The sequence below is a fragment of the Hippocampus zosterae genome, chromosome 1 (assembly GCF_025434085.1).
Source record: "Hippocampus zosterae strain Florida chromosome 1, ASM2543408v3, whole genome shotgun sequence".
NCBI classification, from domain to species: domain Eukaryota; kingdom Metazoa; phylum Chordata; class Actinopteri; order Syngnathiformes; family Syngnathidae; genus Hippocampus; species Hippocampus zosterae.
This window is the reverse complement of record NC_067451.1, coordinates 2,449,492-2,476,442: the sequence shown is the minus strand read 5'-3', so window position 1 is coordinate 2,476,442 and position 26,951 is coordinate 2,449,492. Positions and strand designations below refer to the sequence as shown.

The window sequence follows — 26,951 nt, the reverse complement described above, 5'->3', positions numbered from 1 at the left end:
ATATATATATATATATATATATATATATATATATATATATATATATATATATATATATATATATATATATATAAGAGATATATAATATATTTGTTGGGCGGCCCGGTAGGCCAGTGGTTAGCACGTCGGCTTCGCAGTGCAGAGGTACCGGGTTCGATTCCAGCTCCGGCCTCCCTGTGTGGAGTTTGCATGTTCTTCCCGGGCCTGCGTGGGTTTTCTCCGGGTGCTCCGGTTTCCTCCCACATTCCAAAAAACATGCGTGGCTGATGGAACACTCTAAATTGTCCCTAAGTGTGAGTGTGAGCGTGGATGGTTGTTCGTCTCTGTGTGACCTGCGATTGGCTGGTAACTGATCCAGGGTGTCCCCCGCCTACTGCCCGAAGACAGCTGGGATAGGCTCCAGCACCCCCCGCGACCCTAGTGAGGATCAAGCGGCTCGGAAGATGAATGAATGAATGAATGAATGAATATATTTGTTCATTCTTCAAACATATGCTTGTTTGTGTCCAGATATCCATTGCTGAAAATTTAACAACACGGCCGCGTACTGTAGATGCTAACTGTTAGCCCGCATGCCTGTGGAGTTTCCCCATTGTCTGTTTGCATAAAGTTATCTGAGGCTATGCGCTTGCCTTTAAATAAACAAGCAATCGTCTTTGACTCAGTTTGAAAGTACGTAACCGAAAAAGCCTACTGGAGCATCAGAACTTTGTTTTGGGTTTATCAGCGGCATTTTAACTGGCTTCAAGCGTGCGCTCATTCCCATTCGACATGTGATCCATCGAAGCAAGAGAAATGGAATTTCTGGAAAATTCCATTAAGTTTCTTGAGGGCTTTTTTTTTTTTTTCTTCAAACCGGGAGAAAGTGCGACGGGAGCGGCAGCGACGCAGGAAATGCCAAGGTCACGCGAAGCACAGGGAAAAGAAACGTGCCCGAGAATAAGTATGCTCCAGTGATTAAGCGAAAGGTCCTAAATGGAGGCAGAACAACAATAATAATCACATTTATTCGCACCTTCTCAAGGTCCATCCGGAAGCCAAATGCGGATAAAAGTCTCGGGGGCTTTCTTCCCGCAATTGTCGCACATCTCACGATCGTGGCCCATTGGATTCCCAGCGTGTTCCTCCGACAGCGGCTTTTGTTTGTTTTCTCAGCGGCGTTTTATGGTGCCGTCATTTTGCAGGGATTTCACACGATGCTCCGGCACTCAGGTAAACCGGCGGAGACAGCTTCGGAAAGTTTGCCTTGAAAAGACTCCACACTTGAATTCAAACCGCTGTTGCAAATGTTTTACTCATGCTTAATGCTTAGTGCATTCCAATTTAAAAAAAACAACAACAACAAAAAAATGAAATATTGCCATGGACTGGAGTCTTTTATTAAAAATAGTTTTAATAAAAATCCTTGACTCGGTTTTGTTCCATCACAATAACATGACTGAAGTGTTTTGTTTTGGATTTTTTTTTTTAGCCAGGAGACATAGGTCAGGTCTCTAGCTTTACTACGTGATGTGACATATCCTAAAGTTCAATCAGCTGACTGGTGACATTCCGAGAGTGGCTACGTACTCGGATCAGATCAGATCAGATTTTAGCTTTGCCGTCTGAAAAAGACACAAAGTCCAAGAATGTGTTCTCAGCTTGTGTGATGACGTGAGGGATGAGGGACGTCAGGGTTCATCTATCGATCTATTCAAATTTTTTTTTTTTTTTTTCAGGGCGCCATGTTGACGAACGTGATGGGATTTTTTCTGGCTTGGATTTCACGGGATATTTGGCACCAGGTGCATGGGCCGCAGCAGCAAGCGTAGATGCAGTCGTGGCAAACGGTGCCCTGTGGGCAAAATGCACACAATAGCAGTTTGAATGGAGGCAGGACATTTCAAAAGTGCACCCGCCCGTTTTTCAAAATTAAACAATCGCATTTAAACTCGTGTTCATCAGGAGTTAGCACGCTACGAGTTGCGGCTTACCCCAAATACATTTCAGGTGTTCCAGTTGGCGGCAGGTTTTGCGTTCACGGCAACTTCTATTTTGAACTGTTCATAATTCCATTTATTTTGCTTTTAGGATCTAATTCCAGCTGAAAAAGACAAAGATATTTTTGGCGATGAGCCCTGTTGTGTTGGTGCCAAACGTGGGGCACCTTTTGGAATGACGATCAAAAGATTCGACCTTGCTTTCATCAGACTTTTACAAAAATCTCTCCAGTTTATGTGAGAAAATGCGCCAATGAAAACCAAGTTTGAACCCGTCATAATTCCGATATGTGTAATGTCCAGAAGAACCGGGTACCAACAGACACGGAGGCCGTTTTTCTTTTCAGCTGGAACTCGTACCTTATACTCAAGGGCGAAGGAATTATGCGCAGTTCAAAATAGAAACTTGTCACAAAAATCTGAAATTTGTAAAAGGGTGTGTAGACTTTTTTTAAATCTACTGTATATCTCTATATCGGCAAAGTGGAACAATGGTTTTATCTTCGAAACTATCCAACTGTCGATTTTTTTTTTTTAAATTTCTCTCTTTTGTAGTTTGTTGCGTACCTGTATGCCATAGCGCTGGCGTACGGACACCCTGAGGGCAGTGGTCATGGGCGGGATGACCCCAAAGGCGTCCAGCAGCGGCAAACAAAGGCACTCGCCGGCGTCGTGCGACACTTTACACGTGAAGCATGGAAGGCACCAGAAGGCAAAACAACCTGGAGAGCCAAACGTTTTCACAAAAACAAAAAAAAAACCCACAACGCAATCTTTAGTGGGCGCACGCCATAGGTGCGTTTCATTCTCAGTTACACTTTGGAGGGTCTTGGCTGATGCTCGTTTTTTCTTCCCCCCAAACCAGCTCTAATTCCATCACTTTTCAACCGAGTTAACCTTTGAGTCGCGAGAGCATTTTGTTTGAGGTGGGCCCTCTCTCATAGTTGTCCGTTTAAAACCGTTGTAACCAGACGGGTGCGCTTCATCACGACTGCCTTCAGGCACGATGCTTGACTTTTCTCCTCGGGATGGTTCGTTTCCTCGTTTTTTTTTTTTTGACCGATTTTAATTGTTGCAACATTAAACAGTTCGGCTTATGAGCATTTATTGTTTGTTAGTTTTTTTCCTCAAAATGTCATTTTCTAAGTAAAAGCTAAATATTTGAATTGATTTATTCATTTAGTTGTTGCAATTCCCACCTTTTTTGACCGATTTGAACCGTTCCAACGTTAAACTGTTTATCTTATGATTTACCATAATGATTAACCAAATTTTTTGTCAAAATTTAAAAATAAAAATCCAAATTTTTATTTTTTAAAAAATTTTTGTTGTAATTTCTACATTTTTTTTGGACCGATTCAAACAGTTCTGCTCTTGAGCTTCTCCCGACTTACATTTTTTTTTTCAAAATTTCAAAATAAAAGCCAATCATTCAATTCTACGCGATTCCAAAGAAATCCACATCATTCCACATACACGCATTCATTTTTTTTTCTTTTTCCATGCAGCACTTGAGCATGCACGCACAATTTCTCGAGGAATTCCACGTCCTAGTTCCTTCGCATCCTCTGCATCGTGCCCCCTGTTAAGTGTGCACGTCACCGAGTGCCTTTTATCATACAGTGCATCAAGGGCAGCTGAACTAACCGTGCCTTAACCCTCTTCGCAATGCCTCTGATAGCATTCCTCTGACGCTCAATCATGTCTAGCCATCATCGATACGCAGATGTGGAATTTCAGTACACTTGCTCACATTGGGGCAGGTCGTCAAAGCAGTCGCAGATGTCCGAGCTCCACTGGTTGTTCAGACTGGTCATGGTGGTCATGGTGAAGGGCTTCGGTTGATTCAACTGGTGAGACATGGCTGCGATCTCTGGGGGGGACGGATATGAGGGGGTTGGGTTGGGGTGGGGGGGTCATATGCCTGTAAGAGCCGAAGAAGGCCAAACAGACTTCCACAATCATGAAACGGTTTCATGATGGTGGACGTCTATTGATTTACCAACCAAGCTCGTGGTCGAGTGTCAACCTGAACCATTTCATTCAACTCGACATTAAAGGCTAAAACATGACTGAAAACTTCACTCATAAGCAAACATTCAAACACATCCTTGGTTAAAAGCAGGAGAACTTACATGAGTGAAAGTCAAATGCGGTCCGGTCAGGAGAGACAGCGACTGCTGCGCGAGCCTCCGGGCGGTTCTTATTTTATAGACGTGCGGCCACATCGCACTAACTGGTCGGGCCGGTCCAATAGCGTGCAACACCGAAATTTGACGGACTGATTCTACTGATTAGATCCCGGTGATGTAAAACATTTTGAAAAGTGTTACAATGACGTTCAGTGCTATCTTCTGTGTGCGCATGCACACAAGCCTAATGGACTGCAACATTTATTGTATTTTATATTTTTTGCATCATTGTTTGTATTACACTTGTATTGCTCAAAAACAGGAGATATTTGTGCGGACAATTTCATGACTTAATCAGGCATTACATTCAACTCCCATTTTAAAAAATGAAATCACTAAGACTTTTCTTAACTCTGTATTTAATTTAGTTTAGGTACAATAATACACACACAAAAAATCCACAGATAACATTTCACAGCAATTATTTTGACTTGGTAAAACAGGAACAACTGGACACATTTTAGGGTTACTTATGACAATTTGGGTTCCAATGAGCACTGAAACAGAGAAAATGTTATTAATAAAGAAATGATAACAATTGGATATTTTCATTCTACCATTGTTAGACAACAAGCCTAATAGTGGCAGAGGACCTTTGCAATTTATGTTAACATTTTTAGTGTCCGTTGAAACACATTCAACCAGCTAGACAGAAAACAGGCAGTGCAAGTCGGTAATTCCTTTTTTTAATGCCTCACTAGGTCTACTGGAGTACCACAGGGCTCAATGCTGGGTCCTGTTTTATTCAGTCATGCCAATAACTTAGCAAATGTCTGCAGAACCGATCGCGTTGCTTAAATCGGAATTAACCCCCCCCCCCCCCCCCCATTATGTTTTTCTCCCAACAACCAACCAGCAGAGGGGGAGCAACTAAGAGTCTTGGTAGTTGGAGCGAGAATTTATCCACCTATCAAATAATAATAATACATTTTATATATAAGCGCCTTTCAAGACACCCAAGGACACTTTACAATAACAAAAAAACACAAAACATATGTCAGACCCTTTCTTACAACAGAGTCAGCAAAGACCTATATGCATATAATAATATTAACCCACATTTCCTCCTGATATACAACATCAAAGAGTACCCCCCAAAAACAATCAAGTCTCTTCTCAAAAGGACTCTCAAAATGCTAGACAAAAAACAAACAAACAATACATTACCATTTTTATCATATTGTTAAATACCAAACCTCTGATTAACTCAGGCATTTACATGGTAATGTGGAACTTCCTTCTCTACACAGGTTGGGAAACACTTGTTCTGGATATCAAGGCCCTTTGGTTCAGACCAAGTGCGCCCCCTGCAGGGGAGTCAATGCCGCGTACTTGTCTGAGGAAGAGGAGGAGGACGACGCAGAGGAGGAGGCGTGAGATGCTGCTCTCCTTTTCAGCTCTCTGGAGATCTGGAGCCAAGAGAGCGTGTAGCAGCAGCATCCGTACAGGCAGTCGCCCCACACACTCCCCTGGAAGAGAGAGCGAGTGGGAGGCTCCAACCAAAGGTGAACATTTACATGGACTCGCAGCTCCATACAATGCTGCCAGCATTATAAATCATCACATATCTGGATGCGAGATTCTCTCCACTGATGAAACGATACAGAGAAGAGACGCTTCAAGTTGACGAAATGAAACCACTAATGGCGCTCAATGGAGCACATGCCCAAATCTTTGTCTTTAAAATAAGAAAACCTTTCTTTGTCTCACAGTGGAGAAATTCGCACGCATTTCGCACTGATTTTATTTATTTTTTTTTAAATCTCAACACTGCAAAGTCTGACCGCTTGCTCCGCGGCCCACTCCACCTCCGGAGGAGCCAACATTACCAACCACCTCCTTTCATGGCAGTGCTCCAACTCTGCAGTGCAGCCGCCCCCACCTGCATCTTTGTTTCTCAATATTTGCCCAGTCCGGGCTCCAAAAGTCACATATTGTCACACCAGTCCCCTAATGCCCAGTAATTTTACGAAGATCTCAATTATAATTTTAACTATAAACCACCTTTGAGTGGAAAGGTAGTCCCTGTAAAGTTAATCTTCGAAATCTGAGTGTTTTTAACAACCCTTCTATTTGAATTATTTTTGAAAATCGCAAATGAGGCTCCAAATAATATCCGCTTAAAGGCCATGATGGCTGGAATATGGCATGATGCAAAGTTTGATGAGTTTTCATACATGTTTCCTCCCTCATCTGTGGTCGCTTCTCAATGTTTCTTCTTTTTGCCCAAATGGGATTTTCAGGTTTCCCTTAGCCAGTTGCTTTGAATCATGGCATTGTCATGAGACAATTAGGTGCTCTAAAGCAGCCACATCAGCACAAAGGCATTATGCACATGCTGGCAGTCAAGTCAAGAAAAAAAAAAAGCATTTCCACCTTTCTTGCTCTACCCTCACTTTCCATATCTTCTGTGCACAGTCCCAGCCAACAAAGTGGCTATGATAGCCTAAAGCCACACACGCTGGCTATCGAGTCGGAATTTTCCAACATTTCCAAAATATATCAATAAGCATTTCACCATTGGTGACTCAGTCCCAAATCTGGAAGGCATTTTATAATGGACGTACCTGTATGCCATATTTTTCCCTCACGGAGGCCCTCACCGCGAGGGAAGCCGGGGGCACGCAGCCGAGACAGTCCAGCAGTGGCAAAAGGGGACATACGCCCGCCTTCCTCGCCACCTTACAGGTAAACAGCGGGAGGCAGCACAGGGCAAAGCAACCTGCACAAACACCCACTGGGGTCATCATACGTGATGTTATCTGAACCACCCCCGTCCCAACACCCACTGGGATCATATGTGATGTCATCTGAGCCCCCCCCACACCGCACTTACAGTCTCCCACGTCTTGATGACAAGCACACAGGCCCGTGCTCCATTGCGCTCCCTCCTGGATGCGCCACCTTTGCGGCTGGGACCCGATCACATGATGAGACATCTCAAATCAAAGCATCTTTTCTTGCTGAAGTGAATGGAAATGCCCATGCAGCCTAATAAACACACACACAAACACACACACACACACACACACACACACAATTATTTATTTTATTTTACTTTTTTAACGAGAAAACACATTACACATCAGTATTCATTGATTCATTTCAATTCATTGTAATGCCCCTTCTGATGTGCCAGCCTTGGCCAACAGGTGGCAGTAAAATACAGTAAAGCAATGCCAACAAAGAAGACATTCACAACTATTGTAAAAGACTCAGTAATATTTCACGGAAGGCAATGGATATATTATTGGTGTCAAAATATGTGATCGATCTCGTACTTTTTCACACGTTCATGCATGTCAAGTTGACAACACTTTCCTTGATAAGGCGCTGTGAGCGATTCAACGAAGCACCCCTTAAGCGCACACGCTAACTAGTGTCTTGACTTATTAACATCCGAGCATGAGTGCCTTTTGTTAGTCCATCCTGACTTTGACCGGAACACAGTAGACCGGACACGGCCGTGTTTTCTTTCGTCAATCTTTAGCTCAGGAATCTTCAATTGGTCATCTTGTTTTTTTTTTTTTTTTTTGCAAGCAAAAAAAGCAGATGGAAAAAAAACACACAACTTACCTGACTTGCAAAATCCTTGGAAGTCTGTGTTCCTTTTGTCCACTTCAACTGTTTGTGCGTGCTTCTTTTAAGCGCGTTGTTTTGGTGTCAACACAACACGACACTGTTTTGGTGTAGACACAACCCGTTCCCGTGTGACTCTGCTGACCCAATCACTTCATCGTCAGTGTCTTGTGAACTTGAAAATCCTCAAAAGTCGGCAAATGTTCAAGCAAATTGTTCACATCTTGGGATGTGACCTTTGCTCACATCGATGCTGGATGGAGCACACTCTACTGGTATTTGCGGGAGGAGGGATAAAACAACTTTAAAATATAAATTACTGACTTTTATGGCAACAATGAGAGTTATGACAACAAAGCAAGCGAGGTGTTTGCTTCAAAACAATTTGCTTAGTTGGCGGGGAAATATAAGGGACAATTGTGTTAGCCCTCCTATATACAGATAAAAGTATGAAAACAACTAGAAGTTAGTATTGGAGCATTGCTTGCTTTGTTCTGCGAACTAACAGTGTTGCCGTAAATATCAACAATTTACAATTTTAAAGTTGTTCCAACATAAATTACTTTTTTTATTAGCCCTTCAGGATACAATATGTGCCCGCAGCGTGGTCCTTCGGTGCTTGTCAGGTGACAAAAAAAAAGCATCCTCATGATTTATGGATGAGCATCATCGAGGCGTGTCACTCAATTGGCTGAGGTTGAGTCACGCTCGGCGATGTGTGACGTGCGCAGTTACGCATCACTTCTTCTTGTTAAAGTTTCGAGAATGACCACAGGCGTCAGCAGCAGTGTGGCTCACACCAGCCGACGGATGACGTGCACGTTTTTGGAGCAGAGAGTGAGCTAAAACGGCAGGAAAGGCCCATGGCACTGAGGCTCCTTTAAATAAATCCACTCGCCTTCTGCGGTGCATCGAGTTCGGGTGAGGGAGAGAAAGTGAAAGAGAGACAACGAGAGAGAGAGAACCGCAGTCCAGTAAACAACAACACGCTTGCCCCGAGGTTCGTTTCTTTTTTCAACCTTTCGTCATTGCGGCCTCAGCTGAGGAGTGATCAGGTAATATTCACCATTGAACCTCTACACGGACCACTGTGCTTTTGGAGATTCGAACCAAGCTTTTCGAGGAATATCGATTCGGTCCTTTCGTCTCGATAAATTGTGGTTTCATAACTTTACGTTCAGTTACTTCGATGGACTGGGTAGTATTTGCGAAATTTATTCAAACGAGATATCTTGTTGTTGTTGTTTTTTTTATTCACAGCTCAACATTGCATTTATTGAACCGTGAGCGGTATTCCGGAAGTAAAGCGTAACAACAACAAAGCTCGTCTTCTTTGGCTGTGGGGACATCTAGCGGCTGAAATAGGACTTGCGCCTCTTTGCAGACATGTACGGCGCTTCTGGCGTCCCCGAGCTGATCCAGCCCGCGGGGCCGCCCCTGCAGCCCGGGGCCCAGCACGGCCAAGGCAGCGGGCCCAATGCTCCTAACCCCCAGCGGCTTGGCCAGAGAGCCCCCAAGCTGGGACAGATTGGGCGCTCCAAGAAAGGTGAGACTCAAAGGCTAAAAAAAAAATTGCACTATGTGGCTTTTCAAACAACTACATAACATAGCTTAGTGCTAACACGTAATTGGAAATGCCAAAGACGGACTTTCAAATAGCATCAACGTTGTGGACTTAAAAAACCTTTAAGCAACAGAACACAAATGGAGGCTCAATTTATGTAGACAGGCTTTACCGATACTCGGAGGCATTTATTCTTTGTCCTCTGCAAAGAAATCTAATATTACTATAGGTGTACGATATAATGAAATGTATATATATATAGATATATGTGTGTGTGTGTGTGTGTGTGTGTATACACACGTATTCTGTTAATTACAATACAATGCAATATATATTATATAGAATTTTCAAAACAGCTGCAGCTGGAACAAATTTCAAATGTTATATCTCATAAGTATTCCTGGAATTGGTACTTGGTATAAGTGAATACTACACTCCAGTGAATAATCGTAATGGTATCCGCATGAAAAAAAGTGCTATTGAACATTTCTAGGTTTTGTTGAACAATCTTGAAAAACGATTAGCGTGTCTGCCCCATAGTCTCGGGGTTGTGGGTTAAATCTTGACCTTTTACCCTCTTTTTATGTTTTAATTTTTTTTTTTTAATCTTATTTTAGTGGACTTGGATGACGAAGTACTGGACGACATCATGAACAACAACGGCCAGTGTCCCGTGTCTCTCCCCATGTCCTGAACCGAAAGACCTCCTCCCCAGTGTCTTCATCCATCTCGGCCCACGCTCGTATCCAAGCGATGGTGCGACAAAGCCCACAGAGGGCGCCGGTGGAAGCCTCCACCCTCAGTGTAAAATACAGCCTGTTGATTTCACCTCATTTTAGACTTTGGATGGGTCCGCATTTTGTGGGAGGTCTACGGCGACCTGCCCCGACTGAGCTTCTCAAAGAGTTCCGCTGAGAAGATGGTGGTTTCGCCTTCACGGCAACATGTTGTTTGATGGTCGTGTGCTTACTGTATAATCCACTGGATGCAAGCTTGTTATTTATGACATCAAAATAATGACTGATTTTATTTGTTTATTTGTACAATGTGAAGAAATGTGCTTTAAAACAAACCAAAACAAAAATCATTTCCAATTGCTCGTTTGTCAATTTTGAAGTTGTTTGCACTTTGTGGGGATGCCCGTCACGCGTGTTCTTCGCATGGAGACTGTGAGAGCATATCCTTGAACTTGGTATGTTACCTTTTATAAGGGCTACGTCGTCGTACTTTGACACTGCACCGCTGTTGCCTGCATGCTGAGAGGGAAAGTGGCAGGATGAACCTGTACAGTTGTGAATGTCTTGACTCCATTGTCATGTTCCCGTCGATACACTGGAAGTTACAATTTACACAATGAGCTCGTGGAAACAGGCTTGCGATTTGCTGAGACAATCACACACTGACAAAAGAACCAACTGACTGTATTATTATCGTCATTAATGTCCGTAGATGCTCATGCTGGTATAATGTGAGGTGTTTTTTTTTCAACTAATTTTTATTTATTTTTTTTTTGGGGGGGGGGGTCGTGAAATTGTAACACATGTTTTTTTTCCTCAAGATTTTTATTTGATGTGTATTATGCCGTCCGTTTGCATGAAGGTGGTCAACTTTTCAAATGTGCATCCGGGGAAATAAACATATCTTTGTAGAGGATGTTGTGGAAACATTTTTTTAAACACAGCATCACGTGACCATGCTCATGTTGAGAATGACTTTTAACACCTTTTTTTTCATACTGGGCACCAACCTGGGGTTTTGCTGTTTTGGAAAGCGGACCACATGACAAACATAAAATGTTACAATGCCTTTATTTCTACATATTATCAGCTACATGCATCAGGAGTATGTCTTATATATATGTATATATTTATAAAAAAAAATAGTTCACCAAAATATGACACCCATCTACAAACCTGAAATCTAAAAGTCAACCTATGTTTAGCCAAATAAATAACTTTCAACCCAGTGGCTGATGTGTGACTATAAAATAGGTCTACATTGGTCGTGCAAGTGTGGACGATTCCGTATTCACCATTCAGACTAGAATTTGTATCCTGTCTGCTTCTTGTAGTCTAATAGTGAATAGCACTTGTGTAAACGCATGTGGTTGAGACAGTGCTCCGTCACAAGCAAGCAATTATTAAACGCATAAAGTCCCCCTTTAGTGATTCAGTGATGGCCCACACACATTTTCACTTGAATATCTTTGTATAACACTGATGACATTCAGACATATTCCTTGTTGCCGTTGGCTGGCCCGGAACGGGAACTGGCCACGGATGGGTACTTGGAGACTTGCTTCTTTTGTGAGCACGAGGCGGCCAACATGGCCCCGCCCAGGACATCCAGGAGGGAACCGCCCCATGCGATGAAGATGGCGGCGCCAAACTCAAACCTGTGTCATCAACCACAACGGTATGCAAAAGAACTCGAATGATTTAAGTATAAGCGCTAACGGAGCTTACTTGGTGTTGACAGGAGTGTAGGGGTTGTAGAACGCCCGGATCACGTTGTGAGCGAACCAGGAGCAAGCCACGATGGCACAAAGCCCTAATGGGGGGGGGGGGGGGGGACACAAATTACTAATGTGTTGTGGGCCAGTTGGGTCATTTATTCAATCAGTTCCTAGAAAACAGAACAGTCAATACAGCAGTTTCCAGGAAGTCAAGCCACTCGGAAAAGGAAATCACTATCCACAACACGCCAACACGCACATAAAATTCATCAGCAAAGAAAATCATTGGCCAAAACACGCCAACATAAAATTAATCATCTCACAAAGTAAAATTAAATTATGAAAATAACGCAATCCCAGATGTCATATATGGAAATAATAGCGAGCTATAAATTATATCTCATTGTCTTTTTGTTCAGTTAAAAAAATGGGTGAACTCTGGATTTCAAGGCAGCAAACTGATAAAATTTTTAGTCTGGCATTTCAACAGAAACATTTAAGTTTTGCTGTCGTGAAAATGGGCTTTTTGCAAATTGCTTGCTCTGTTGTGTGAACTACCAGTCATTGCCATGACCACCAATAATTTATATTTTGAAGTTCTTGCAACTTCATTTATTGTTTAACTTACATATATTCAAGCTGTGATTTTTTTTAAAGTTTGGAAATAGTGTCCAGTCCACTCAAAACGTCCCCCTATCAAAATCCGCTAGTTTCAGAATTGGCTGCAATTCTTCACATCGCCACCAGACGACACTGTGGCACCTTCAACAGATAGATACTGCTAACGAGTTTCCGGTTTGCGCAGCTGTCGTCAAAAAGAAACACTTTACAGATGACTTGAGCACTCAAAAAAGCATCCCAATATTGGCGGCCACGTTCACCCGGGCAGATAGACCCTTCAAATAGAGCAGAGATGTTAGCTTAGCATATGCTATAAGCAGTAGCGAGCTAAAAAAAAAAAGCGCATGTCTTATCAGCCAATGTATTTCAATGGCTGTTGTTTAGACTGGAGTGAGTAGTGCACGTCCTTGAACATGCTGTTGTTGTAACAGTTTACAGTTTTTTTCCCTTTAAGTCCTTATCTATGCCATCTCATCATAACAGAAGTGAAAAAAAGTAGTGCTAATGTAATGGCTCATGAAGCAACAAAGGCGTGGATAAAGAACGGTGAATATCTATCTATCTATCTATCTATCTATCTATCTATCTATCTATCTATCTATCTATCTATCTATCTATCTATCTATCTATCTATCTATCTATCTATCTATCTATCTATCTATCTATCTATCTATCTATCTATCTATCTATCTATCTATCTATCTATCTATCTATCTATCTATCTATTCAGCTAGCTAACTGGCTAGCTATCTGGCTAGCTATCTAGCGATCTATCTATGCTAAGCTAATAAGTACAGTTTGTTACTATGATGATAACAGATCTATCTATCTATCTATCTATCTATCTATCTATCTATCTATCTATCTATCTATCTATCTATCTATCTATCTATCTATCTATCTATCTATCTATCTATCTATCTATCTATCTATCTATCTATCTATCTATCTATCTATCTATCTATCTATCTATCTATCTATCTATCTATCTATCTATCTATCTATCTATCTATCTATCCATCCATCCATCCATCCATCCATCCATCCATCCATCCATCCATCCATCCATCCATCCATCCATCCATCCATCCATCCATCCATCCATCCATCCATCCATCCATCCATCCATCCATCCATCCATCCATCCATTTTTGTTGGGGGGGCGAAAGTGGCCTCTTTTCCTCCGCGTGTTCGTTGAATTTCGGACGACGAGAATGTCTGTCTTCAAACTGAGGCTGGAATCGATGAGCAGTTCCTTCAAAGCTTTTAATAACAGAATATTCCGGGCACCCGCGAAATACAGACGATGGCTGCGCGTCACGAGTGCGAAGCAGGAAGAGAATCACATCATTTTTATACCATCAGAAGGGCGCTACCGAGACACAAAGTGTGATATCCTAACTTTAGTTTCTCCTAAACCGATTCTCAGCTTGGCGCATTCCAAAGTTTGTGCGTCTTCAGCAGGGAGTATTCCAATTCTAGGTGATGATTGTTACAAGGACGCCAAGCTACACTGCGGGCATGGGAAAGTTATACAGTACGACTACAATATGAGCATATTACAGACTTCACTATCTATATAAATGTAAATCTAAATCTAAATCTAAATTCTATGTAGGTCTATCTATATTCTATGTAAGTTAGTTCTATATTGTATTTTAAGCCTTTTGCATCACACCAATACCGAATATGCATGTAGGGGGAAGGTATTAATTTTGTCAATTTGGGGTTGCCATCTTGACATTCCACACTGCAGTATCTGTGACTTTGAATGCGCGTGCCTATACTTAAATACAGTCTGTGTTGTCTTGCTATTTTTGCACTTCTCGTATTGGATGTCACCGGATGGAGCCGTAAAACTCACCTCCCACTAACAGGATGATGCCCCCCGTCATGGCGACGCGGGCCTTGCGAGGCTTGTCGCTCCCCCCGCAGGTGGTGCACTTCATCCCCGTACAGGCCACGCCCAGGCCCGCCACGGACACGATGATGCCCACGATCATCAGTGCCCGGGTGGCTTGAAGAGAGCCTGGAGGGGGATTCAATCATGTTCTGATGAGGAAGCGCTCAATGAATAAACTTCTCGACGAGCCGTTTCGATGCCGCACAAAAAAATTGATTCAAAGCTGCTTTTATTTGTTGTGTGTGTGTGTGTATGTGTGTGTGTGTGTGTGTGTGTGTGTGTGTGCTCCGTTTGGTTCGTTGCCAGTTGGGTCGCTTCAGTGTCAACTCTTCCTGGAAGCGAAACCGTGGGTTACAACCCTGTGGCGCCACACTTTGAAATACAACTGTCCGCTCCTCATCTGTCAGTGCCCCCCCCCGCCCCCACCCCACCTCCTATAAAACCATCACAGGGCGAACCTTCCTTTGTCCCTGTCCACCTCGAACCAGTCTGTGCCAGTCCAACCCGGCCCGCACAAACAGCACCCTCCCGTAGCGAAGGGGAGCCGTGGTACTGTTGCGGGGCCTCTAATTGTTTGAGAAGGTCCTGTGGAACCTTCTGGAAGCTGCCAAGTGCTATGTGAACCAGCTTACATCTAAAGTCACCGTTAGAAAGCAGCTTATTGAAAGGTGTTTTTATTGTGGTGCTTGCGTACGTGTGTGTCGTTGCTTGAAGTAAGCAGGGTGGAAAAATTCACATTTGATAATTCTATTACTGAGTGAATCGCAATAGTGACGTCAGCAGTTTGGACCACCTGGCTCTGGTCTGTCCGTAGTATTTGGATCGATTGCGTCATTGGTGTGTGGGCCGAATGATTTTGGAAAAAAAAAAATCTAATTGCTTTTTTTTTCTTCTTGTCCTCCCTATTACGATTGCAATTTAATATTTATAATTTTTTTTCAACATTCTATTCCCATGTATTTTATTTATTAATTTTTAAAACAAAACATAAGCCCAAAAAAAATGTGTGACAAACACTCTATGTTTATAGAATCGCAATTTTGGAGCCAATCAGCGAGTTTAAAAAAAACAACAAAAAAAAACACATCACCGATCCGATCCAAAGATGAACCGATTGTATTTAAACAGCTTGTTTATTTACTGTCCATCCATCCATCCATCCATCATCTACCGCTTATCCGGGGCCGGGTCGCGGGGGCAACAGCTTTAGCAGGGAAGCCCAGACTTCCCTCTCCCTAGCTACTTCTTCCAGCTCTCCCCGGGGGATCCCGAGTCGTTCCCAGGCAAGCTGGGTGACATAGTCTCTCCAGCGTGTCCTGGGTCTTCCTCGGGGTCTCCTCCCGGTGGGACATGACCGGAACACCTCACCGGGGAGGCGCTCAGGAGGCATCCGAATCAGATGCCCAAGCCACCTCATCTGGCTCCTCTCGATGTGGAGGAGAAGCGGCTCGACTCTGAGCCCCTCCCGGATGACTGAGCTTCTCACCTTATCTCTAAGGGAGAGCCCGGACACCCTGCGGTGAAAACTCATTTCAGCCGCTTGTATCCGGGATCTCGTTCTTTCGGTCACGACCCATAGCTCGTGACCATAGATGAGGGTTGGGACGTAGATCGACCGGTAAATTGAGAGCTTCGCCCTTTGGCTCAGCCCCTTCTTCACCACGACAGACCGATACAACGTCCGCATCACAGCAGACGCTGCACCGATCCGCCTGTCGATCTCCCGCTCCCTCCTACCCCCACTCGTGAACAAGACCCCAAGATACTTGAACTCCTCCACTCGGGGCAAGATCTCCTCCCCGACCCGGAGGGGGCACTCCACCCTTTTCCGACTGAGGACCATGGTTTATTTACTGTTTTCCAGGAAATTTATAGTTGACACCCATTGAATTGCATTCGCAAAAACATAATAATAATAATAATGAAACCTTAAAAATTCTCCCCAAAACGTTGATAAACATTCAACACACAGGAAATATGGGTATGGAGGTGGGGTGACCGGATCCGATCAATGATATCATTGATCAATTGGCAAAATGTGACATGACAACCGGTCAGATGTTATGCATAAAATGCTAAATATCTGCCGATCCACAATATCAAATTTTATTATGCATATTTTCTGGCTTTTATAGGTTGGGTTAGCAATCTCCCGCCCCCCCCCCCAAAAGTTACTTCCCTTTACGATTTGAAAATTGTCCTCTGCAGCATTTCGATGTAGATGTTATTTTCATGACTTGTTCAGCCCTAATAGGCTGCTCTCAAAATCCCGCTTTGAGAGCCCCCTCCCGGCCCAGACGTTTGAGATGTCTCCATGTCGATTTGTCTGACCTCTTTGCAAAGATAATAAACAAGGATTTTATTTTTCTCCCCCCCCCCCCCCCCCCCCCACCCCCCTCCAACTTAAAATAACAAGTGCAGCGACTTACTGTCGAGCTGCAGGATGGAATCGTAGATCTTGCACTGGAGCTGTCCCGTACTCTGGAAGGCGCAGGACATCCACAATCCTTGGTACATGGCCACGGCCGTGATGATGTTGTCCCCGACGTAGGCCGACATCTTCCACTGGGGCAGAATGGTCCCGATGATCAGACCCACGATGCCAGTCAGTGACAGGAAGAAGCCCAAAAGTTGAATCCCGGCGTTGGCCATTGGTCTCTCGCGAAAGGAAACGAGGCCTCCTTTCCAGAATGTCTTGAAAGTCGCGCGGTTGTGTGCAAAAAGCTCTTGTATGTACGCGAGAGTGTGTGTGTGTGTGTGTGTGAGCTCGGAGGGCTCTTCTTGGGGATGGGCGTGCAAGATGTGGGTGTGCGCTGTTGTCATGTGTTGGGGCGGCTGCTGGGAAATGAACCTCCACTTGCAAGCAAAGCAACAGGATGCCGCCGTGTTTTTTTTTTTTTGTTCGCACTTCTCATGCTCATGAGGCATTTCAGGCGTTTTTTTTTTTTTTTTTTGCATAGTTTGTCCACTATGAGTGTGTAAAATGTGTACTGACCCAGATCTTGCCCCCACACCGCCCCTCAACCCCGCGCGGACAATTAAACGGCTCGGAGCTGATTTACAGCACATCTTTGTCAGTGATATTCTAATGAGGGGCTGGAAAACTACAAGTGAAAGGAAAATGCACATTCCAGTTTTTCTCGTGAGCCATAGTTTGTCATCACAAGTGCGGAGATCCTGAAGTAAGGGTGATTTGAGCGTACTCGCATAATTACTTACTGAGAAGTATGGGCCGGTTTAGTAGCACAGCAAAGCACTCTTCTGTTTGTGAATGCATCGTTTCTTTGTTTCATTGAGCGGGAAGAACATTTAATTGCTCTGTTGGTCATGTACAGCTGAACAAAGACACATTATTTCTTGTAAAAGAAAGCATCATTTTTGGACCAATCAAAGACTGTCATGTAAATTCTGAGATTTGCGGTTTTGCGTCCTGCTGGCGTGAATTCTTTAGAGCGCCTCGTTGTTAACCGTCAGTGCACCCACATCACAAATGTAAAGGCAGGAGAGAGCGGGAAGTTTTTGTTTTGTTTTGTTTTTTTAAACGTTCTAGCCAGACCCTTATCGTGGGGCTACGGGCTGGCGAGTCCGCATTAGAGCGCCTCGTTGTTGGCTGTGGAATATACCAGACGACCCGGTGGGGGTATGTTCCAGACACTTGAGGCATTAAGCGGCTTCATTTGGAAACGTGTAGTTCTCTCTGACATATGAAAGCTGCCAGACAAAGTAGTTATCCATTTTTGTCGATTCTAGTCGTGGTATTTGATTGACAGTTGACTAGTAGAGGGGTGGTTGCACGTTGTTTGGCGGAGCCTGGAGAGAACTGAGATTTTTTTTTCAACTCTTCAAATTTGATGGAGTTGTTAACGACGCTCTTTTCTGTGGCATGTCATTTGCTTTGACTTTTGATGAAATGGTCCCTCTCATCCGGTCACTTTCGCGGAGATATAAAAAAAAAATGTCCGCCACCAGCTTCTTTGGCCTTGCGGTGACTTGCCCTGACCTTTTGTCTTGCTTTTTGCCTCGCAGCTGACAATAAATGCCTGATTGTTGCCCTGGATCTCCCCCATTTGATGTATCTTTTCCACATTACAGAAGAGGAGGAGGGGGCGGGGGGGGATTGTGGACAGTCTGGGGCCTACCGATGCCGTCGCCATTGGTAACCTGATTTATTTGATGATCTTGGCTTGCAGAGAACACAAAAAGAGTGCGCTGCTCTTTAAAGCCGCCCCCTCGCTGACTTCTTGCACTCCACGTTTCACTTCTTTATTGAGCGGTAAAGACACATTTGACTCGCTGGTTCAGCCGTTGTTCAATGGCCAACTGAAGAAAAGCTAAATCAGCCCCCAGACGAGCACTTACAGCATTCTCACATGCACGGGGCTTCCCCACTCCTTCCCCCTCCGCTTTTCTGTGGTGCTCCTCCTGGTCTCAAGTGCTCGAAAAGGAGGGCTAAGTCTGACGATTGAAGTCCCACAAGGGTCCCTGGAAGTTCATGAGACATTAGCGGCGAAGCGCCCACTCGCGGCTTCTTCCTGAAGACCGAAGGGGGGTGGAGGGTGGTGGGGGGCGGCGCCCTTTCCTTCATCCCTGTTGTTTTGCTCCTGAAAGCTTCTCTTATGCAACAGGGCCCAACTTGAGCGGAATAACAGCAGGACGGGGACCAGTGGACTGTAGTGTTGTCCTTTTGTGCTCATTGTCCCAGTCTGGAGATGGCAAGGGGCCTTCTTTTGTCCGTGTCGAAAATAACACATTTGCCGCAGTTGTGTGCGCACTGCGCAGCGTGTCTCGCGCCTCTCGCTGCGCACCGGCGAGCCTGAAAATAGGTCGGTGACATTTCAACCGCTCTGTAAGCCAATTATGTTCCTGGAGTGTGTTGTTGTGCACCAGAATATGAAACAAATGATTTAAAAAAAATGGCATATCTGATAAGGAAAGGGACAGATCATCAGAAAGTCACAAACACTATCGCGAGTTATCACGACACTGGAGGCTGTGGTCGGGGGTGGGGGGGGGGCGCTGCTTGTCGAGGGTGATTTGACGCCCTCTTACGGGAAGGGGTTGTCTGGCGTGTAGTTGAAACTGGCGTCCAAGAACATGGCCAAAGTGCCCAGAGTAGTGATGACGACAAAAAGCCACAGGAAGAGACGATCCACCACCAGGGCGAAGAACTGCCAGTCCTCGGTCATCTGCGCACACACACAAGGCACCGTCATAAAAAAACATCCATCGTGTGCAAAAAAAAAACGCCATGAAAACAGCTGGCAAGTTGTGCCGCGTGCATCATCAGGAGCAGTTCACAATCATAATTGATTCGAAACACGAAAAAAAATATTTCATGAAAATACGTCTCGTCACCGGAGATGCTGATTATTCAAATGTATACGCAGGCACAAGTTGCAACTGTCTGGAACAAGTTTTGCTCAGACCAACCGATAAGAGTATAGAAGATTGCTGACATTGTCAAATCTGTCGCCCTGTGTGGACGTATTTGGAATCTGATTTGATCTGATCTGTTTCGAGAGGGTGGCTAACTGGTTAGCATGTCAGCCTCGCAGCGCAGAGGTGCAGGCTTCGATTCCGGCTGTGGCCTTCCTGTGTGAAGTTTGCATGTTGTCTCTGTGCCTTCGTGGCTTTTCTGCGGGTACTCTGGTTTCTTCCCACATTCCAAAAACATGCCTGGCAGGCTAATGGAACACTCTAAATTGTCCCTTGTGCTGTTCGTCCACTTGTGCCCTGCGATTGCCTGGCGACCAGTTCACGGTGTCCACCGCTTACTGCCCGAAGACAGCTGGGATAGGCTCCAGCACGCCCCGCGACACCCGTAAGGAGAAGTGCATCAGAAAATGGATGGATGGATTTAAAGAAATAGTTCGACTGTTAATGGAGTCCAGTTGAAGTTACAGAGGCCAACAAGACTGATTGCGAAGGCCGTGGGACAACAGAAGAGCTACAATCTGATTTGACAAAAAAAAAATATCTCATGAAATTCAGAGAATGGACCGTTGGAGTCGAGCCGCTTCTCCTCCACATCGAGAGGAGTCAGATGAGGTGGCTTGGGCATCTGATTCGGATGCCTCCTGAGTGCCTCCCTGGTCAGGTGTTCCGGGCATGTCCCACCGGGAGGAGACCCCGAGGAAGACCCAGGACACGCTGGAGAGACTATGTCACCCAGCTTGCCTGGGAACGACTCGGGATCCCCGGGGAGAGCTGGAAGAAGTAGCTAGGGAGAGGGAAGTCTGGGCTTCCCTGCTAAAGCTGTTGCCCCCGCGACCCGGCCCCGGATAAGCGGTAGATGATGGATGGATGGATGGACCGTTGGAAAGAAATGAATCCAGTTTCATGGCTCAAATGCGAGAATTGAGGTTGTAAAAAGAGGTCCTGACGGATCACGTTTCTCACCGAATCGTCCGTGTCTTGCTTCTTCAACTGCTCGGCCATGTACGTGACGGCGGCGATGGCCGACTTCAGGTTGGGAGGTAGAATCAGACAGAATCCATCCGTCTCCGGAAGTCTTTGGAGCCGCACCGGACTCTCGCACCTACAAGGATGAGGAAGACACGGGACCCTTCGACTATTATCAGTTGGAATCAGCACAACGCTTGCTGAGCTGATTCTTACGGAAAAAAAGGAGATAAATCAGAACGCAGTCATCCTTATAAATGGTGCGCCTCGCTTTAAACGGTCCTTCGAGATAAAGAGCGTGAAGGAATAAACTTCAGTGTGACACAGATCGTCACCACACAAATCTTCACACATTCTCAGCGGGATTAGACCTTGATGCCCAACCAAAATGGCGGCTTAGGAGCTGGCGGCTGTGGCTTGGTCGCGGGGCTTAGCTTGACTGACGCGGGCTGTTGGATGTACTGAAGAACGGTTGCGGCGGCGGGAAAGCCGAGTCAATGTTGCTTTCGCATTTGTACGACTTTACCTGCCTCTCCAAGGTATGACGAGATCGGGGTTGATCTTGCGGAAGAAGTACTCCCCTCCAGGATGTCGTCCGTTGAAGCTTGGGGTGGGCGTTTGGTCGCTGGAATCCTCCTTCGAAAGACACTCTTGCTCGGGCCGTGTCATGCCGATGTACTTGGGCAGGAAATTTATGAAGAACTGGAAGGACAAAGTCAGAAATCGGAGTGCTTTCTAAAGCAGTTGGAACGTCTCTGCTCAATTTCCAAGGGAAGTCGAGATATGTTGACATTATTCCAAGCTGGGAACGGACACCAGAAATGGCGCTGCCAGGTCGGAGGCAAAGAGGAAAACCAAAAAGATTTACGGACGCAGTTAGGGAACACCTTAAGCGGAAGACGCAAAGGACTCGAAGACAATTTACAGCGGGCAACCCTGAATACGATCCGAAAGGCAAAGAAGACGACGACCTCACTCGGCGTCCGACTTACACTGCGAGCCCAGCTGGGCATGATGTGCGTGCTGGGTGTGCGGTGGTGCAAGTTGAGGACGACCACGCTCAGGATGACGGAGAAAGTGACCAGGATCATGGTGAACATCACGTAGTTGACGATGATGGGGATGGCCAGCGAAGTCTCGGGGACCTTGTTGGCCAGCAGGAGCATGAAGACGGTCAAGGCGATGAGAACCGAAATGGAGAGGGTCATCTTCTCTCCTACGAAGCAAAGTGTGACGGACGATGAGGCGCTTTTACACGAACGAGGGTGAGACGACTTGAGTTTCACACCTGCTCCGGGGGGGAGGTAGAAGACAAAGATAGCCAAGACACTCGTGAGGATGCAGGGGACAATGATGTTGATGATGTAGAAAAGAGGCTTCCTCTCAATGATCAGGTAGAAGGTGATGTCCTCGTACAGATCCTCCTTGACGTTCTTTCTCGAGGGTTTGTGGCATATGTTCCACTCGCCGTTCTCTGTTACGCCACAGGAAATGGAAAGGATGTCAAGAACAATGGCTCAGGGCAAGCGAAGTCCGTCACCCACCCGTGAATGCGTTTTCGTCGATGACTATCTCCCGGATCTCCTGCCCATCGTCGTCCAGATAATACTGCAACTCCACTTCCGAGGCGTCGTAGGTGTACGAGCGGAAAACCATGCTGCAGTTTTGCCAGTCGAAGGGGAAGTACGCAACCTATGGAAGAACTCGCTTGGCGAAAAGAGCTTTGGGACGATGACCGGATTGACCTCTACGACTGAACCGCACCTCGATCGAGCAAGAACTGCGATAGATGGCCGGTGGGAGCCAGTTGACTGTCCCGTCGTTGTGCACCAGGACGTTGACATATAACGCCACGTCGAATTGCCCATCGTTACTGCGGAGAGAACGAAGAAAACGAGTCAGCCTTTCTCAACATTTGGAAAGTCAGCGGAAAGAACTGGACACTCACTTGTTGATGAGGTAGACGTCAGGGCGCCACACCTTGTTCGCGGGAATCCTCAAAACATTGATGTTGTCGTAATCCTTCGGGTCCCACGACAAGCGGTAGTCTTTCCACTCCTGCCGACATGGTCATACTTTTGACCTCGATGGTACGGCTTCAACAGCCGCGCGGATTAGCTTTGCTCTCGTTTACCGCGGTTCATTATGATTGAGGTCACAATACTTCATTCGTACCGCTTCAAGTCAAGTCAAGTCAAGTCAAGAATATTCGTCGAGCACTTTCAAACAGCCATCGCTGCATACAAAGTGCTGTACATGGAGCGATTTAACATACACAATAAACAGTAAGACGAATCGGTAATCAAGGCGGTAGAAAGCACCAAGCAGTAAAATCAAGAACAAATCTAAGTCATGCTGAGTCGAACGCCAAAGAATACAAGTGAGTTTTGAGGAGGGCTTTAAAGATGGGCAGCGAGGAGGCTTGCCGAATGGCTTCAAATTTAAAGCCCCTCCCCCAGTTGTCATTTGGCGCCCGGCAAAAGATGGAAAAAGGACAAACTTGAATGGGAAATCGTTTTGTGGGGCACGATAAGTGAAAAGTGACCTTGGCTGGAGTGATTCTGTGTGTTTGTACCCTCATACCAGATTCATGAACACGTTGGTCGTCATCTCGCCATTCTTCTCATTCTGTAGTCAGGTAGACACACGCATCCGAGGTCAACCATTTGTCATATATGACTGCATTTGTGTGTGTGTGTGTGCGCTAACCAAGCTGACGAGCTGGGACAGAGTCATTCCCACCCGCACCATCACTCTCTCCTCCCAGTACTGTGCGGGTCGCACCTTCAAGTTGTAGTCCTTAAATATCTCCTGATGGAGCTTCCGCTCTGTTTCTGAGGCCCCTGCGGCAACACGCACGGTCAATTACAGACGGGCGATACGTATTAGTGACGCAGATCGGAAATGGAGCGGCGGTGTGAATTTTGGGCTTGTTGCACGCCAAAAGGTTGACATGGACATGGACCTTGTTTCCGAACCGTATTATTTGTGATACCACGAGAACAGGCGGCCTGGTAGTCCAGCGGTTAGCACGTCGGCTTCACAGTGCAGAGGTACCGGGTTCGATTCCAGCTCCGGCCTCCCTGTGTGGAGTTTGCATGTTCTCCCCGGGCCTAAGTGGGTTTTCTCTGGGTGCTCCGGTTTCCTCCCACATTCCAAAAATATGCATGGCAGGCTGATTGAACACTCTAAATTGTCCCGAGGTGTGAGTGTGAGCGTGGATGGTTATTCGTCTCTGTGTGCCCTGCGATTGGCTGGCAACCGATTCAGGGTGTCCCCCGCCTACTGCCCGGAGACGGCTGGGATGGGCTCCAGCACCTCCCGCGACCCTAGTGAGGATCAAGCGGTACGGAAGATGAGAGATGAGACCACGAGAACATGGCGTGATTGTCAAGTAAGCAGCGGATTACCACGAATGAGAGGGAAAATGGCGACAACCAAGCAGAGAGCGCGGATAGCAAACTGGGAGTCAATGGTTTGCACAAAGTTTGATGACACGGGAATCCAAATATGTCCTCTGATGCCAAACTGGACCTTCCTGGCAAATATGTGGTGCCAAGGGGCAGACACAAAGAAGGACAACAAGGACGCGCGGCGCGAGCGGTGAGCTGGGCAGGTGCTGGTGGCGTGTGGCGGGTCGCAAAGGTGACTGAGCTAATGTAATTGATATGCAGCAGGGGAGCGGGATCAAAGGGATGTCTGGGATGCCAGCGCCATCTGGGCCACAAATAGACTCTGATTATCAAACAATGATGTGTTAATATGTTTTATTAAGTGTACCAGAGATGGCGGTCTCAAGTCGTTTGGAATTAGAACATCATGGTTGCCAAATAAATTTATTGGAAGTGTGCAGTCAATAGAAATCAGACGAGGGCCCACTACTGGTTTTCCTCATGGCCGTGGTGGTCAGATGTGTGCAATGTCGTTTGTATCGGGTCTTTTGTAAAAATCCAAAGTCCTCTCTTGACCTTCTAACAGGTGACCCAAAAAGATGCGTACCCATATTTTATTTGATAAAAAAATCAATTTTTTAACAAATGTCTTTTCTGTTGCAGGACGTGAAAGGTGAACCTATGGATGATCGTTTTTAGCTATAGTTGCCCCAAAAATGCCTTGGACAAATCAGCAGAAGATATTCTCCCTGGAGATCTATTTTGCAACAAAATCATAGCAGAGTGTACAGATTCAGTTTCGAAAACGTTGCCATTGTCGCAACTTTCCACCAAAATCAACGATTGTTAGTTGGGTTACGAAGTTCAGAGAGCATGGGACTGTAGTGAACTTATGTTCTAAAGCCACAGGGGGAACTTATTCAGGCAGGAAAAAGAGCCATCTCAAAAGAGGAGTGTGTAAAAGTGATTGACAACTTTGTCAGACGAGTACAGGTTTGCTTGCAACGGAATGGTGGACATTTGGAACACATCTTGGGAAAGCCATAAATGGACTAAAAATTGACAGAAATAGCCATAAACTGAATAATGTGCGGTTGTAATTTGAAATAAATAGCTTTTTAATCAAACTCACAATTGACATTTTCATGGGTACGCATCTTTTTGGGTCACCCTTGTATGACAATCTCCGCTTTAGTGAAATGAAACCATCATACAGGATGTGTATTGTGTATAGATGAGCGTTGCTACGCTTCCAACATGAAGGAATTAGTTTGGAGAAGGTCAAAGAACTCCCATCAAACACCTTTGGGATGTACTACGGAGGAGATCTTGCCGTCCCTGCATCCAAATCGGTTCCGAAATATGCCAAAGGAACATTTTTAGAAAGCGGTCATATTCTTACCGGTGGTCGTCGAGAGACAAAGGCAGAGAATAACGAGTCGGTTGACGTTCAGGTGAACCTCCTTCACGTTATGTGCTCCACTCATCTTCTTGCGGTAGTCCAAAGACCCCACGAAGGTCACCCCCTCTGCACCTTCACCCAGATGGACGTGGCTCTCCCCGATCGCTCCAGATCAGAAAAGCAAACGCTTCCGCTCATCTATTTGGCACCTTTTGGCAGCTCGTCATCCAACAAAGAGCTCTCTCGCCGTTGTCTTCGCCTGCTCCGGGTCATGCCTCGCCGATGGGGGAAACCCACGGCCTGATTGGTTACTGGTGCCGAGAGTGACTTTAGGGGCTGGAATGTGTTTGTACTGGGAAGCCTTTGGAGCAGACACCTGTTGTTGCGCACCGATCTGAGAATTTCGGGACCGCGGCTACGGTGGGTGGGGAGGAACAAAGAGGAAATGGAGGGGCCGGCGGTCTTGGTCCGATGGGGATGAAGGACCAGCGGCGGGTTATGCGCGATGACGATGGAGATATTTTGGGGGAAGAGCGTGCTTGGGTGGCACGTACTGAATTTTTATGATTTCCTGATCTATAGGTCAGTCCACACTGACTTTCAAGTGCCTTTTGCAAGGTCCAAAAAAAGTACACGTCCGTTCCCGAGCTGCGCCTTGAACCGTACATCTCCACGGTGATTACAATTCATGGCACCGCACTGTGTTTTTCGGTCAGGGCAAGAATGCGTTCCACAGAATGATAATACTGTACATTCAACATTCAGCTCCCGTGTCTTTGGTCAGAGTTTCACGTTTACCTTGCAACGGCCGAGCTCCCTGAAGGGAAAACATAAACGGGTCATTAATCAGCCACAGGTTGATGGTGGCTAAAGGGAAAACGTCCCCAGCTCGGCCGGCTGCCTTGTGCCTGCTCGCCGGATAAATGCTTCAATGACACAGGCTCCTTGTGGATCGCCTTGCTTCGTTCTTTGCCGCCACGATTTCAGGACGTCGCGATCGGCAAGCTAATGTTACCGGTGTGGCTATGGAGCTAGTTTCTTTTTCTTCATCCAATTTTGGATTCGTTATTTACTATATAGGCGGCCCGGTAGTCCAGTGGTTAGCGCGTCGGCTTCACAGTGCAGAGGTACCGGGTTCGATTCCAGCTCCGGCCTCCCTGTGTGGAGTTTGCATGTTCTCCCCGGGCCTGCGTGGGTTTTCTCCGGGTGCTCCGGTTTCCTCCCACATTCCAAAAATATGCATGGCAGGCTGATTGAACACTCTGAATTGTCCCTAGGTGTGAGTGTGAGCGTGGATGGTTGTTTGTCTCTGTGTGCCCTGCGATTGGCTGGAGACAACTGGGATAGGCTCCAGCACCCCCCGCGACCCTAGTGAGGATCAAGCGGTACGGAAGATGAATGAATGAATGAATATTTACTATATATGTATGTGTGTTACGTCTTTGTGCGTCCAGGCCCTGTA

General features: G+C 45.8%; 4 protein-coding genes and 1 long non-coding RNA gene across 11 annotated transcripts in view; 2 read left to right on the top strand and 3 right to left on the bottom strand.

Moving 5' to 3' along the window:
• The window catches only part of LOC127602482 (uncharacterized), a 250,228-nt gene that overhangs the window by 64,554 nt on the left and 158,723 nt on the right, over nucleotides 1-26,951 (top strand). The window lies entirely within an intron of this gene.
• LOC127602383 (cornifelin homolog A-like) lies at nucleotides 1,405-7,898 on the bottom strand. 5 transcript variants are annotated; one of them, XM_052068470.1, is made up of 6 exons: nucleotides 7,748-7,897; nucleotides 7,008-7,162; nucleotides 6,739-6,893; nucleotides 5,504-5,640; nucleotides 3,733-3,852; nucleotides 2,547-2,701 (listed from the first exon to the last, which is right to left on the bottom strand). In XM_052068470.1, exons 2-5 carry the CDS (start codon nucleotides 7,108-7,110, stop codon nucleotides 3,747-3,749), a joined length of 501 nt encoding a protein of 166 aa, XP_051924430.1. In that variant the 5' UTR covers nucleotides 7,111-7,162; nucleotides 7,748-7,897; the 3' UTR covers nucleotides 2,547-2,701; nucleotides 3,733-3,746. The 5 variants fall into 5 exon arrangements, 4 of the variants coding, with proteins under 4 accessions (XP_051924449.1, XP_051924438.1, XP_051924458.1 ...); XM_052068489.1 differs by lacking the exons at nucleotides 5,504-5,640; nucleotides 6,739-6,893; nucleotides 7,008-7,162; nucleotides 7,748-7,897 and adding exons at nucleotides 1,405-1,834; nucleotides 4,115-5,078; nucleotides 5,159-5,462; XR_007962787.1 differs by lacking the exons at nucleotides 2,547-2,701; nucleotides 3,733-3,852 and adding an exon at nucleotides 4,514-5,078 and having other exon boundaries at nucleotides 5,159-5,640; nucleotides 7,748-7,898.
• si:dkey-112a7.4 (uncharacterized) lies at nucleotides 8,520-10,795 on the top strand. Of its 3 annotated transcripts, XM_052068562.1 has the most exons (4): nucleotides 8,522-8,805; nucleotides 9,135-9,296; nucleotides 9,932-10,056; nucleotides 10,154-10,795. In XM_052068562.1, exons 2-3 carry the CDS (start codon nucleotides 9,137-9,139, stop codon nucleotides 10,006-10,008), a joined length of 237 nt encoding a protein of 78 aa, XP_051924522.1. In that variant the 5' UTR covers nucleotides 8,522-8,805; nucleotides 9,135-9,136; the 3' UTR covers nucleotides 10,009-10,056; nucleotides 10,154-10,795. The 3 variants fall into 3 exon arrangements, with proteins under 3 accessions (XP_051924531.1, XP_051924522.1, XP_051924513.1); XM_052068571.1 differs by having other exon boundaries at nucleotides 8,520-8,750; nucleotides 9,932-10,795; XM_052068553.1 differs by having other exon boundaries at nucleotides 9,932-10,795.
• cldn7a (claudin 7a) lies at nucleotides 11,106-17,236 on the bottom strand. The gene is made up of 4 exons (XM_052068176.1): nucleotides 16,723-17,236; nucleotides 14,255-14,419; nucleotides 11,780-11,864; nucleotides 11,106-11,709 (listed from the first exon to the last, which is right to left on the bottom strand). Exons 1-4 carry the CDS (start codon nucleotides 17,219-17,221, stop codon nucleotides 11,541-11,543), a joined length of 918 nt encoding a protein of 305 aa, XP_051924136.1. The 5' UTR covers nucleotides 17,222-17,236; the 3' UTR covers nucleotides 11,106-11,540.
• chrnb1l (cholinergic receptor, nicotinic, beta 1 (muscle) like) lies at nucleotides 19,278-25,971 on the bottom strand. The gene is made up of 11 exons (XM_052068055.1): nucleotides 25,490-25,971; nucleotides 23,405-23,538; nucleotides 23,279-23,323; nucleotides 22,644-22,753; nucleotides 22,460-22,568; nucleotides 22,240-22,387; nucleotides 21,984-22,169; nucleotides 21,688-21,911; nucleotides 21,222-21,397; nucleotides 20,693-20,831; nucleotides 19,278-19,479 (listed from the first exon to the last, which is right to left on the bottom strand). The coding sequence occupies exons 1-11, from the start codon at nucleotides 25,572-25,574 to the stop codon at nucleotides 19,339-19,341; spliced, it is 1,497 nt and encodes a 498-aa protein (XP_051924015.1). The 5' UTR covers nucleotides 25,575-25,971; the 3' UTR covers nucleotides 19,278-19,338.